The following is a 13,620-nucleotide window of genomic DNA, read 5'->3' as shown; positions in this document are numbered from 1 at the left end:
CTGCACATCACAATACTGCCCACGACCGCCCAGCATGGTCCAGCACAGCCCAGTACAGCCCAGCCCAGCCCAGCCCAGCCCAGCACCGCCCGGAGCGGGCGGGGGGCGCGGCTGCACCGTAACCGCCAGGGGGCAGCGCCGGCGGTGCCCGGCGCGCGGCGGCGCATGCGCGGGGCGGAGCGCTCAGCCGGCACCCGTGGTGTGAAGCGCCCGCCCGCCGCCGCCGCTGCCGCCATGGCTCTCCTGCACAGCCGCCGGCTCCTCGCCGCCCCGCGTCTCGCCGCCGCCGCCTCCCGCGCCAGGTGAATGCTGAGAGGTGGCTCAGTCCCCGGGGCCGCCCGCCGGTGTCGGCGGAGGGGTTTTCCCGCGGCCGAGCCCCGCTCCGAGGTGGCGATGGGGGGAGGCTGCGGGGAGCGGGTGACGCCGCGCTGGGGAAGGGGGTTGCCGGGGGGACGGACCGCGCTCGGATTGGCTGGGGAGGGGGGTCCTCGCTCTCTGATTGGCTGCGGTGCGGCCCGGCGCCCCCCGCCTGCCCTTGAGGCGCCGCCGTGGAGGGCGCACAGGCACCGGGGAGCCCCGAGAAACCGGGGGAGTTGTGCCTTAACAACGGGCTGGGGACACCCTGTGCCTTGACCGATGGCTTGAGGACACCCTTTGCCTTGAGTAACTGGGCGGGGTGCTGCTAGTGATGTACACTGCTAGGGGGCATGAATGATGTGGTCGATGAGAGGCTGGACGTGCCCTGGCCATGTGCGCTCGCAGCGCAGAAACCAGCCGTGCCCTGGGCTGCATCACCGGCAGTGCAGGCATCAGGGAAAGGGAGGGGATTCTGCCCCTCTGGTCCGCTCTGCTGAGACCCCATCTGCAGCACTGCTGCACCTTTGGGACTCCAGCACAGGAAGGACATCGATCTGTTTGAGGAAATCCAGAGGTCACAAAGATTATTAGAGGAATGGAGCACCATTTCTATGGGGAAAGGCTGAGTGAAAGAGCTGTGGTTATTCAATCTGGAAGAGAGAAGGCTTTGGGGTGACCTAATTGTGGCCTTCCAGTATCTGAAGGGGCTGCAAGAGAGCTGGAGAGGGACTTTCAACAAGGGTATGGAGTACCAGGACAAGGGGTAATGGATTTAAATTGATAGATTTAAATAGATTTAGATAGGGTTAGATTAGATATTAGGAACAAAATCTTCCCTCTGAGGGTGGTGAGGCCCTGGCACAGGTTGTCCAGAGAAACTGTGCCTGTCACATCCCTAGAAGTGTTCAAGGCCAGGTTGGACAGGGATTGGAGCACCTTGGTCTGGTGGAAAGTCTATGGCAGGGATTTGGACAAGGTAATCCTTCAGGTCTCTTCCAGCCCAAACCATTCCAGGATTCTGTGTGCTATGAAATGGGGCTGAGTGGTGCTGTCTGGCTGGCCTGTGTAGTGGCCAAAGGGACCTCTGCACTGTGCAGTGGGCCTGGGGATCATGCATGCTGCAGCAGTCTGCACTGATTCCACGATTCATGAAATGGGGTGGGAGTAGTGCTGGCTGCGCTAGAGCTGTGGCCTCAGGGGTACAAATCCTGGCAGGAGCAGGGTGGGAGTGACTGTGTTTCTGTGAGGACCAGTCCTACACTGGCAGCTCTGGATTCTGCTGTCTCTAGTCAGCAGAGGTTTGGATAGAAGGATGTGTAAAGCTGCTGGAGTTGTGTGAAAAGTCCAGAACAGCTTCTACAAAGTACAGCTGACCTGAGAGCCACGAGGTTGGGAACATCACTGAGACCAGGTGCCCAAGAAACAGAGTGTGCAGAGGGATCTGGACAAGGCTTTGCTGCTCTCCAGAACCCTTTGACTCCTTTGGCCCTCACTAGTGGGGAAGTCTCTTAGAAACAGTTTCCAGCCTACATCAGGAAAGCAGTGGGTTTTTTAAAATCCCCATTTCAGCAGTCACTACTGCTTCTAAGCCAGCCCTCTGGCTCTTCTCGGCAGGGACAGAAGAGCAGCTGTTTAAAACTTGTGTTTTGTGCCCATGGGCTGTAGCAGGCCAGTGAAAGATATGGAGTCTGCTGGCATAAGCTTTGCTTTTCTCAAACTTGTTATACAGCAAACTATAAATTACCAAATTGCATCAAGGTCACCCAAGAGAGGTTATTAAATTTTGTAAGTAAGGAGTCTCTGTGCACAGCCTCCTTTTTCGTGTTCAGGAATGTTGCTTATTATGTAACAAGGGAAGCCAAGCACTGATTAGCAGTTTCTGTTTCCTTATCTTCAGCAATATAATGTGGTACTCCAGCTGCTACCATTACTCTGTGCTGAGAATGCTCTTTCTGAAAGCAGAAGAGAGATAAAGAGATAGGAAATAGTTAAAACTGCTCCTTTGACACACAAATGGTAATTAGGGTGATAACTCAGTCTGCTGCTCTAATGTATCACAAGACAGCTATTTAAATACTTTTCTTGGTGGAAAGCCTACCTGATGCTCACTGGGGCAAGGAATTTGTAGGCTTGAAAGGCCCCGTAGTAGCCAGCAGCCTGTTGGCATTGTTCTTGTGTAAATATTTGCTTTAGATGTGGTTTGCGGACAGCCTGACAGCCTTTGGCCCCTCGCTCTGCTCCAGCTTGCAGAACTGCTGTGGGGGCTTTGGCAATGCTTCTGAAATCTGGTATCTTATGCGGCTGTACCTCAGGGAACATGGGCTGGCCTCTCCACGATGGGAAACTTCCCTGGGCTTGTGAATGCTTGCTCTCCGAGCTTGGCTTGATTCTTAAGCACTTCTTAGGTCTTGAGGCATAAGTTCCACATATAATTTTGAAAGGTGTTGCAAATTTAAGCAATTCGTGGTGCATTTTCCCATCCTCTCTGTCCCACTGCACTTGAAGCTGTGCATGAAGCCAGCTCAGAAGACCAGTGTGGCTGAAGAGTACAGAGCTTGTTTGGACACCAGCTCTGATGAGCATGTAAACTCTGACTGGGCCTTCTGTGTTGAAGTCCTGTAGGTGGAGAATGTGCTTCCTTTGGCTTACATTGAGTATCCCTTGGGTAGGTCAACCCCAGCTTAAGTTTACCTCTGGTTAGTTTTCTGCTCTGAATACCTCTGGCCTGGCAGAGATGTGCAGTTTATAGCTTTGACCTTTATTCAAGCCCAACGTTCTTTTAATTACTCAAAACGCAAGGCAGTGCAGGCACAGCAGTAACGGGGGACAGCAGTGTGTTAGGGTTTGTGGCCTTGGACCCCTAGTAGATCTCTTTTTCCCAAACCCCTTTGGGAAAGCTTGGCCTCTCTGATCTTTTTGGTATGCTGATGTGTTTGGACAACTCAGCCTTGGCTTTTTTTCTCCTGTCTTCCTGCAAGCTCACCTCCCTGGAAACACCAAAGGAGTCTTGTTTCACCTGGAAATCTTCATTCTGAGAACGGGAAAATAAACCTACCGTTCGGTGCCTTAAGCCAACACAAAAACCGGCTCAGAACAAAAGTACTTAACTCTCTGGAGTGCTGCAGCTTAGGTAAAAGCCCACAGGATCAGCATTAATTGCAGTATGTTAAAGCTCAGTGACCTGCCTAAGCCTTAGCAAGATGGGGACCTAAATACCCCAAACACTGTAAGCTGCTTGGGGAAAAGCCCAGCAGAAAAAAGGTGCTGTCACCATCTCCAAAGTAGCTGCTCTTTAAAATAGATGGCTAGGCACTTGGAGCCCTTGATACCAAAATAATCCTAAATCAGGAAAACTGAAGAAAGCAACAATGCTGCACATTGTTTCTCTCTTTCCCTGCCTCTTCATTTCCAGGAACACATTGGGAGGGGTTTGTCCAAAGCTGCCTGAATGTGCAGCAGGAGTTTGCCCTGACAGTCCCCTTGACGTGTCCTGCTCAGGTTGGTTCTCCAGGTCACTCCCTCCACACTGGCTGCAGCCCCTGTCCCTCTCTGGAGGGTGTGTGTTGCAGGCATGATTGACTCATCCTCTTTTCCAAGCTGATACTATACTTAAGAGGTAATTAAGACTGGTTAGTGGTCTAAAAAACATTAAGCATATCTTCCATTTTTAAACTATCTGAGGTAGCTCTATCTCTTCCTCAAAGCCTGTCAAAAGGAGAAACAGGCTTTTTTAAAATTTGGAAATAGTGTACAGATGGGAAGAGCAGTTAGTCTGAGGAGGACAGATGATGTTTGGGCTCCATGAGATGCAATGTACTTAAATTGGAGAGTGCAAAATTTTTCTGTAGTGAGTAAATTTGGCCTAAATGGACCTAAACCAGGGAAAGAGTGGAAAGATGATTTTGCGAGTTCTGCTGATCAGTTGGAGCTTCCTTAACCCACCTGGCTCTGCTGCCCACAGATCTCTGTGTCTGCCTACAGAATCTGCACTACACATTCAGCAGGAAGTCTGGCTGGCCCTGGGCTGGCTCCAGGCTGCCTGCATTGCCTGGGGCAGGGACCAGCCCCAGGACAGCATTCCCAAATTGGGAAAGGATCTTACTATCAGATAAAGTAGCCTTTCCTGGGCTGCAAAGCTTAGTCAAGCAGATATGTCTCTCTGTGTGTTTCTCCTTCAGCAATCAAGGCTTGAGTTCTGTCCTCCAGGAGATAAACCAAATGTACTTTGTATTGCACCCTTTGTTCCCCACTAGCTGAGGGACCTGGGTAGGCACCAATGTGATGAATCAGGACACTCAGAGCTGCATGCAGTGCCTTCAGGAGGGGGCTGTGACAGCCACAGCCCTCTGCCAGGCAGGTTAAAAAAGGCCACACTGCTGCTCCTGCACTGTCTGCAAAGCCTGGACATGGGACAGGGCAGAGGCTGTGGCCAAAGGAAATAACAGGTTTCTTTTTATAGCATGGTCTGCTCTGCCCTTGACATTAAGAGAGCCTCTCCATCTTCAGGATGTGCTGCCAGCAGGGCAGAGGCAGGTGGCTCCTCCTGATGCAGGGAGGTTTTGTGCTTGATAGCAGGGGAAGGGTCTTCACAACAGCTTGTAACTTGTTACTCAGGGAAGAATCTCTGCTGTGATTTCCTGCAAAACAGCATTTGTCTACAACACCAGGGGAGGCAGAGTTTGTAGGGCAAGGAGTAGAAATACCATTGTTCTGTCAGCCAATGTTGGGAGAAAAACAAATTAGTTTTCATGTACTAGGGCCTTTCCAGGAGTTTGGAAGAGACTCCATATTCATGCTTTGTGCAATTGTTTGAGTCTGGCCAAGGTTCCCTGGAGGGGAATAACCTGTGCAATCCCACATGCAGGTTCTGGGCACTTGTCCAGAGCATAACAGTTCAAGGCTTCAGTTTCCTGGGCTCTTTGTGGTGTTAGCACATAAAGCAAACAGGATCATTTCAACATGCTAATGACTGAGAAGGAGTCAGTTATCTTCATCCACAATGAACTGAGGCTCTTTGCCCATGCAATATATGATGTGACTTAAATGCTTTGGTTTGTTTTTTTGGTTTTTTTTGGTTTTTTTTTAATAATTCTCTGAATACTATTTATACCTTTTTCAGTGGTTTAAGGATAAGATTCCCTTGAAGGTTTATGTTGGTGCACATCTCTGCCCAGTTCTCAAGCCTCATGCTTAGCTTCTTGTTTCTCCCTTTTAGCTCATGGTGGTCCCATGTGGAGATGGGTCCCCCCGACCCCATCCTGGGGGTGACAGAAGCTTACAAACGTGACACCAACTCCAAGAAGATGAACCTGGGTGTGGGGGCATATCGGGATGACAACGGGAAGCCCTATGTCCTGAACTGTGTTCGCAAGGTGAGCCGGGTGCTGGCTGCTGGGCAGGGCCAGATCCAGGTGCCAGGTACCATGAGGGAGTCAGAGAAGGGAAAGGTCACTAAGTAGGTTTTTTCTGTTGGTCCTTAAAATAAGCTTTGTCTCTACCAGATCAGGACAGTATTCCTGGATATCTCCCTTGGCAGGACTAATGCTTTTGAGACACGACAGAGCCATTAAGTAATACAGGACAAAACAGGAAATTAATATCCTGTTCCCATTCAGATAACTCTTAACTTGTTGCTGACTTCCATGAGCCCTCCAATGCACCTGTTCTCTGAACTTCAAGATGTTTCTTGAATAGGCTGATGTTGTTTAGAGCACCCCACAAGAGAGGAAGGAGCTTGCATTGGCCCCTTAGTGGATTAGTCTTAGAAATTCTGCTGAGCCGATGTTACCAGTTTCTCCATAAGCCAGTCTAAAACTCCAGCCCAGGGAGCTGGATGTGGACATTGCCCTTGAGGGGATTATGGGGTCTTTTAGGGCTGTTGGGGTAGAAATAGGCTGTAAAATAGCTGGCAGCTGACACATGCACTGATTGGCTGCACCAACAGGGAGGGTGCCTTTTCCACGTGTCTCATCAGTGTGGGCTTTAAAGCCATCGATTCCCTTCCCTCTCTCTGTGCAGCTGGGTCACAACCAGGGAGCCTGGATGGTGTCACAGGGACAATTTCCTGGTGGTATGTAAATGCTGCCATGGTCTGTGCCCCTCCCAGCATAACAAGGTCCTGCAAAAGTTTTGCTACCCTACCTGGTTGAGGGATGTCTCCTATGTAGAGATCTCCTCTCAGTAACACTCAAGTCTTGATTTCCTGCAGGATGATTCCTGCTTGGGCAAAGAAGTGTGTGCAGCAGCATTGACTTATATTGGGCTGGAAATGATGCTGTCTTCTGGTGCTCCACTGTACCAATGCCATCACCCACTGAGGGCTCTGGTGGCTGTGGGATTTTATCTGAAATGTTTACTGCTGCCCCTTGCTTAGAATGACCCCTGCAGAGAAACTCCTGTAAACCAACCTTTGCCCCTTTCGAGCAAGCAAACGTGCAGAGAAGTGACCTTCAGCTGTCCATCATTCCACAGTGATGCCTTCCTTGCTGACCTTGTGCCCTCCCTTCCAGGCAGAGGCCATGATAGCAGCCAAGAAGATGGATAAGGAGTACTTGCCCATTGGGGGACTGGCGGATTTCACCCGGGCATCTGCAGAACTGGCTCTGGGGGAAAACAGTGAGGCTTTCAAGAGTGGGCGGGTAAGGAGAGGCTGGGACACAAGGGGCAGGGAGGACGGTTGGTATGTGGGTGCTCAGCAAATGTGGAAGCACTGGTGGGGTAGTGATGCTTCTGAGTTTTGGGCTGGCTGGGCCCAAGGATCACTGCTTCCTCTGAAGGCTGGGTTGAAACAGCTCTGTTCAGAGAGGGGGTTTAACCTTGCTAGGGGCCCCAACTCCCTGCCCTGGGGCTGTTGACCCTTGTGGTCCCTCCAGCCCCTTGTCCCTGTTTTGACGTGCTGCTGCCAGTGCTGACATAGTGACGGTGCTCTCCCTGTAACACATCATGGCTACTCAGACTCAGATATTTTTTTCTTTCCTTGCAGTATGTTACTGTGCAGGGTATTTCTGGGACTGGATCTCTGCGAATTGGAGCCAACTTTTTGGTGAGTGCCAGGCCGGCAGTGGAAAGAAAGGACATACTTTGACCTGAGCTGAATTTTTAGGGTTTTCTAACTGCTTGAACACATTCAACCTGTTTGAACTCTGTCTTTCTGTTGACCAGCAACGATTCTTCAAAGCCAGCCGTGATGTGTATCTCCCCAAACCGTCCTGGGGCAATCACACTCCCATTTTCCGTGATGCTGGAATGCAACTTCAGGCTTATCGCTACTATGACCCCAAGACGTGCAGCCTTGACTTCTCTGGAGCCATGGATGACATTTCTGTGAGTTGCCTTCCATGCCTGGAAGAATGTGGGGAAATGGGTGGTGATCTTACTTTACCCTGTACTTGATGATGCAGCATAAAGCTGTATCAGGGGAGGTTTAGGCAGGGTATTAGGACAAGGTTTTTCATGCAGGTGGTTGGGCACTGAAACAGGGTCCTGAGGGAAGTGGTCATGGCACCAAGTCTGCCAGGGTTCAAGGAGTGTTTGAACAGTTCAGGTACATAGTGTGATTGTCCTGTGCAGGGCCAAGGGTATTCTATCATTCTATGATGCCTGAAGGCATTAAATCAAGGCTAGAAGTTTCACAGAACTCATCTAAACTGTCTCATCTGCTGAGGAGAGTGCTCAGATACCATTGATGATTCATTCTCTACAACATCTTCCTTAGAAAATTCCAGAGAAGAGCATCATCCTCTTACATGCTTGTGCTCACAACCCCACTGGGGTGGATCCCCGGCAGGAGCAATGGAAGGAGTTGGCAGCTACAGTGAAGGTAAGCAATGTCCCAGGGGTACTGTGCCATTCCTGGGAAAACCATATCTCTGGCCTTTTGTGGGTGGCACCTGGTCTTTACTTTACTAGAGGTTATTCCCTTCCCTGAAGCCAGGATGGGTGTCATGTTCCTGAGAGGAGTCAGTCAAATGCACGCAGAAAGCTTCTGGCTGACCATTGGGCTTTCTTCTAGCACCTTCCCAGGAAGCTGGAATAGGGAGACCTGAAAGGAGAGCAGCAGGGTTGAAAGCACGAGCTGTGATTGCTGGAGCGGAGCACCCAGTGCTGGTGTATTAAAAATGCTGGAAGATCTCTCACATGCCTGGTATCTCCTTGCCAGCTTCAGCTGGAAATAGACAGGGACAGGTTCTACCTTCTCCTCCTTCCTGCTGCTTCGTCAAGCCTGTAGCCAGTGAAATTTGGCTTGGAAATACCTGGCCTTAGTAGAGTCCTGAGAATTGGTAGCTACCAAAGTGATCTCTGTGGCCTAGAGAAGGGTAGATCTTCTGACTAAGGGGCAGTGCATCTGGGTTATCTGCCTGGCTGACTAGAGAGTTCCCAGCTGCTTTTCTCGAAACCAATAATACAGAAGACATTGAAGTAGACTATTTTATTACTGTTGAATCTACTTCTGCTTCCTGGGCCAGACTTGCACATCCCATAAGTTCACTGGAGGGTCTTTAGCTGCTGTTTTGATGTATGATGAGTAGCTGCAGGTTTTGTGCTGCTTTCCCTGTGGTGTGTGAAGGGAAGTGGCTCTCTTTCTGGAGGAGAATGGCTGCAGGTGGACCGACCACTGTCTGCATAGCTATTCTCAGCCTGCTCCTTTGAGGGGTGCTCAGCTTCTGTGACACTCTCTTCCATCTTTGTTGGCAGAAACGAAACCTCCTCGTGTACTTTGACATGGCCTACCAGGGCTTTGCCAGTGGGGACATCAACCGGGATGCCTGGGCTGTGCGATACTTCATCGACCAGGGCATCAACATCGTCCTGTCACAGTCCTTCGCTAAGAACATGGGACTGTATGGTGAGTAGGGCACATGGCAAGGAAATAATTTCATCCAGGCTGCTGCTGGTGGGAGCCCTCCAGTGTCTTCCTGCTGCCTGTGTTCATCCTGCAGTACTGAGCAGGGATAACCCATTAGGAGCTGGTGGAGACTCTTCTAGAGAACAGGGATCCACTAAAGTGTAATGTTGGGTGTCACAATATAAGGATATAAAGCTTTCAGGGGGTGTCCAAAGGAGACTACAAAGATGGTGAATGGTCTAAAGGAGAAGCCATACAAGGAGAAATTGAGGACACTTGGCTTGCTCAGCCTGGAGAAGACTGAGGGCAGAGCTCATTGTAGGCATCAGCTTCCTCCCAAGGGGCAGCATCTGCTCTCCTGTGACCAGTGGCCGAACTCAAGGGAATGACAGAACTGTGTCAGGGAGGATTTAGGCTGAATATCAGGAAAAGGTTCTTAATCTAAAGGATGGTTGGGTATTGGAACAGGCTTCTCAGGGAAGCGGTCATAGCACTAAGCCTGACAGAGGTTAAGGAGTATTGGACAATGCTGTCAGACACAGGAATCGTGGGATTCTTAGGGTTGTTCTGTGCAGTACTCCATGATCCTTCCAACTCAAGATACTCTGTGATTCTCTTAGGAGAGCGTGCGGGTGCCTTCACGGTGATCTGCAGCGATGCAGATGAAGCCAAGAGGGTCGAATCACAGCTGAAGATCCTCATCCGCCCCATGTATTCCAACCCACCCGTGAACGGAGCGCGCATTGCCTCTCTGATCCTGAACACCCCTGACCTACGGAAGGAGTGGTAAGAAGAAATCTGTCATGTTCATGATAGTGAGGTCTCTTAGTGCTGTGCTGTGTGCTGCTGTCACAGGCAGCTTCAAGAAAATCAGAACCGTGTTTACTCTGGAGAAATCCCTGCTTATGCCCTGGCATCAGCTGGTGTCAGTTTAAAGTTTTTCCTTGTGTTATCAAGGAAGAAAACACGTAAAGGAAGGGATAAAGCTCCTGAAAGATTGAGGGCTGCAGGAGCTGCCTATCCAAGAAGCATAAACGTCTGAAGTGGTGCAGCCATGTACTGTGTCTCATGTGGGGGAAAGGGAAGCATAAGCCCCATGGAATGAGACCCAGGAATGTAACCCTCATGCCCTAAGCCTGATTCCTGGCATCAGCCTGTGCTGTTTTCCCAGCCCCTTGGTGCCGGGTCCCTCCCAGCAGCTGGCCTGGCAGAACAAAGGCTGGCAGTGTGCTGTGGCCTCGCTGGGGGCTGTGTTTTTTTGGCAGCTTGACACTTGTACCTGATCCAGGGCCCAGCAAAGACGTTTCCTAGCTGTGCTGCTTTGGAGTAGGGTGCGTTTGCCAATGCTACCCCTGTAATCTTGGTTTATCTGTACATACCATTTTATCTGGGTTTGAGTAATGCTGCCATGAGGCATCCTACTGACCCATGGCTTTCAGATGTGAGAAATGTCTATATTCTGGTAGTAGTGTCCAACAGCAATGGAATAAATAAAAAAGAGGTCACCTTCGGGTATCAGGAGAAAGAAGCAGCTCCCCCAGCTGGAACTACATCTTCATATGCATATGCATTCCCTCCAGGTGGAGAGGTTGATTTTCAGTAACTGGGGTGGGGAGAGCACCGTTGGTGTGTTCCAGCCCTGCTCTGAATGGTTCCTGGGTTGGCTTCTCAGGCTCACAGAGGTGAAGGGCATGGCTGACCGGATCATCAGCATGCGGACTCAGCTGGTGTCCAACCTCAAGAAAGAGGGATCCTCCCACAACTGGCAGCACATCACTGACCAGATCGGCATGTTCTGCTTCACAGGGCTGAAGCCTGAGCAGGTAAATGCAATTCCAGTGGTGTCAGAGTGTCACCGGCAATCCTTATCAATAAGTTTTTGACTGCAGATGCCAAAATGAGCCCTTGTAAGCACTTCTTCCTCAGGAGGAACATCCTCCAAGCCCTAAGCACTGGCATATTATGGGGACCCCAGTCTTGCTCTGTTCCCTGCTGTACTTGGGGAGGTTTAAAGTAAAAGTAGCTGTCATGTCTATCAAAGCAAGCAGTCACTTGGTGCTGCTCTGAAGTGACCTTAGAGGTAAGCTCAAGTGAGGTGACTGTTCCAGCTGAACATTTGCAGTGTTGATGCTTGGCCTGAGAGCTGAACAGCATTTCTCTTGGTGCACAGGGCACTCTGCAGGTAGTAGAATGCCTTGTCTGCTGGCAGCCAGTTTGCTTTGAGTTTGAGCAAGCTGGGTAAATTTGCACTTTGCTGACACAGCAGAGGTTGGCCTGCAGTTTGAACTTTGCTCTTTCACCCCAGGTGGAACGGCTGATCAAGGAGTTCTCAGTCTACATGACAAAAGATGGACGCATCTCTGTGGCAGGAGTTACATCAGGCAACGTGGGTTACCTGGCCCATGCCATCCATCAAGTTACAAAGTAAAGACAAAGGGGTGCCCTGGAGCTGGTGGCTTTCCCTTCCCCACCAGTCGAAGATGGGGAGGGAAAAGAAACAAGCAGAATACTTCCAACCACAGCACTTGAAGCCGCTGCTGAATGTATCTTGTAGATGAGTTGTAGAAGCCTAGTCAAATCCACCCTGTGTTCTGGAGCAGGGACATCATTGCTGGCTCCTGCTCGTCACAGCCATTCTCCCCTGCTGTCCATCCTTTCTCCATCTTACCCAGCACCTGTCTATGCTGGAGGAAGCAAGTGCTTAGCAATGCCATCCTACCAGTGTAGGCACCAGAGGCTTTTCTGCACACGTTTCTCCATGAGAAGGCTTTGTGAGGCTGTTGGCTGCTGGTCCAAGCAGCAACAGGCAGGGAGCTGGGTGGGCTGAGTTGGAGGGCTGCTCTGGTGTGCTCCTCCAAACTCCTTAGCTACTTCCTGCTGCCAGCAGGCTCCATCCTCCTCCATCATCCCAGCCTGGGGCTGGGCAGCACCAAAGCTGTCCTCTGACAACCAACTCTGAGGACTTCTCACTACCAAACTCTGCTCCGTTGTTGGCTTCGCTCTTTTCATCTGGGACTCTCCTTTCAGGTGTAATTCACAGTGGCATCAGTGCGTGGGGCAGACCAGTGTCCCTCTTTTAAACCTGTCTCACTTTCATATCTGGAGGTGAAACAATTTCTCACCCCGTCTTCCCCTCTCCAATAAGAATCTCCTCTGAAAACTGCTTTCTGGTGGTCTCTGCCTCGTCCCATTCCTGTCCTAAGCCAAGCAGTCAAGCCCTATACCTCCAGCAGCCTCCGTCCCTGCAGTCTTTGTGTGTGTCCCAAAGCCATAAGCCAAGAGGCTGGCCCTGCAGTATCCCCCTCACGTGGAGGTGGGACATCCCTCTCTGCTCTGTCCAACCACATTTCTGGTGACACCAGAAAAGAGATCTTGAGAGAAATCTGAGAGCTGATGACTCAAAAACTATTCTGTCCTTCTAAAACAAGTGCCCCTGAGGTTCTGTGACTTAATGGACTCTGATTTTTAATCCAAATAAACTAGTGCATGGCTATGTTGAGCTGGGGACGTCATCCTGTCATTGTGCAGCTGGATCCTGTCCCTTCCATGCACTAAATATTCCCTCAGGGCCATGCTAGCACAGGGGATCTTACATGACCAGTGAAACCCTCATCCTCTGAGAATCGCATGTAGAGAGAAGCAGTTCCCACTGATGGGCCCCAGGAGCACCGTGTGTGTGAACTGAGGTTGTCCAGGTGTGAGCTAGTGTCATGGAGCTGAAATCAAAGTGTTGACTGGCGGGAGGACAAATTCCTAAAAGCTCTCTGTGTTAAGACACGGGGCCATCCTTAGCCACTGGCCCACGATAGAGTGAAGCCGCCCTAGGTGGAGCTTGAGGCATTACCTCTTTGAGTCTGTGAGCTGTCTCCATCCACTGGCACCTCTTCCCTCTGCAGCCATCCCAGGGTATTTAGCAGGACAGTCCTCATTTCCCATTCCTGCCCAGGGCAGCTGTGTGCCCGTTGGAGCTGGGACAGGTCCGGTCTCGTGCACCTGTCCCGGTCTAGTGCACGTTGTTGCCACACTTGCTGGAAGGCTGGATCCTCCCGCCGCTCCCTGACAGGAGGTTTCCGCTCCCACGCCGCTTGTTTACTGGCCCGATGCCCACAGCCGCTGCTTGCTGTCCTTTGTGCAATAAGCCGCTTTCCATGCCGCACACGCGGTAGGTGCTGCCCCACGGCTCTGTGGGTTCCTGTGCTGTGGTCCCCGGTTCTGCGTGGCTCTGTAGCTGCCGCCTCCTGCCCTCTTACCCGCGTAGGGCCGTTCTCTGTACAATAAAAGCATCCTGGAGCACAACCCAGTCTCTCTCCCTCTCCTTGCCGCGGGTCCCCACGGGCTCAGCCTCGGGGAAGGGATGCCCGAAGGGGGATGTTTCCTCTCCGCTGATGTTCCCCCGCCTCCGGGGCTGGACTACAACC

General features: G+C 51.2%; 1 protein-coding gene across 1 annotated transcript; it reads left to right on the top strand.

Moving 5' to 3' along the window:
• Window positions 1-119: 119 nt before the first annotated feature.
• GOT2 (glutamic-oxaloacetic transaminase 2) lies at window positions 120-13,498 on the top strand. The gene is made up of 10 exons (XM_056500380.1): window positions 120-302; window positions 5,573-5,729; window positions 6,867-6,995; window positions 7,340-7,399; window positions 7,519-7,680; window positions 8,072-8,176; window positions 9,052-9,202; window positions 9,823-9,988; window positions 10,875-11,025; window positions 11,508-13,498. Exons 1-10 carry the CDS (start codon window positions 166-168, stop codon window positions 11,628-11,630), a joined length of 1,341 nt encoding a protein of 446 aa, XP_056356355.1. The 5' UTR covers window positions 120-165; the 3' UTR covers window positions 11,631-13,498.
• Window positions 13,499-13,620: the final 122 nt, after the last annotated feature.

Source organism: Oenanthe melanoleuca, chromosome 11, assembly GCF_029582105.1.
Source record: "Oenanthe melanoleuca isolate GR-GAL-2019-014 chromosome 11, OMel1.0, whole genome shotgun sequence".
Taxonomy (NCBI): domain Eukaryota; kingdom Metazoa; phylum Chordata; class Aves; order Passeriformes; family Muscicapidae; genus Oenanthe; species Oenanthe melanoleuca.
The sequence above is the reverse complement of the archived record's forward strand: the minus strand, read 5'-3'. Positions and strand labels throughout refer to the sequence as shown.

Excerpts from the sequence above, each read along its gene's own strand:
- GOT2 (XM_056500380.1), top strand. The coding sequence starts at position 166 with ATGCGCGGGGCGGAGCGCTCAGCCGGCACCCGTGGTGTGAAGCGCCCG. Across the intron at positions 7,681-8,071 it reads GAGCCATGGATGACATTTCT|AAAATTCCAGAGAAGAGCAT; the intron begins GTGAGTTGCCTT and ends CATCTTCCTTAG. Across the intron at positions 11,026-11,507 it reads CAGGGCTGAAGCCTGAGCAG|GTGGAACGGCTGATCAAGGA; the intron begins GTAAATGCAATT and ends CTTTCACCCCAG.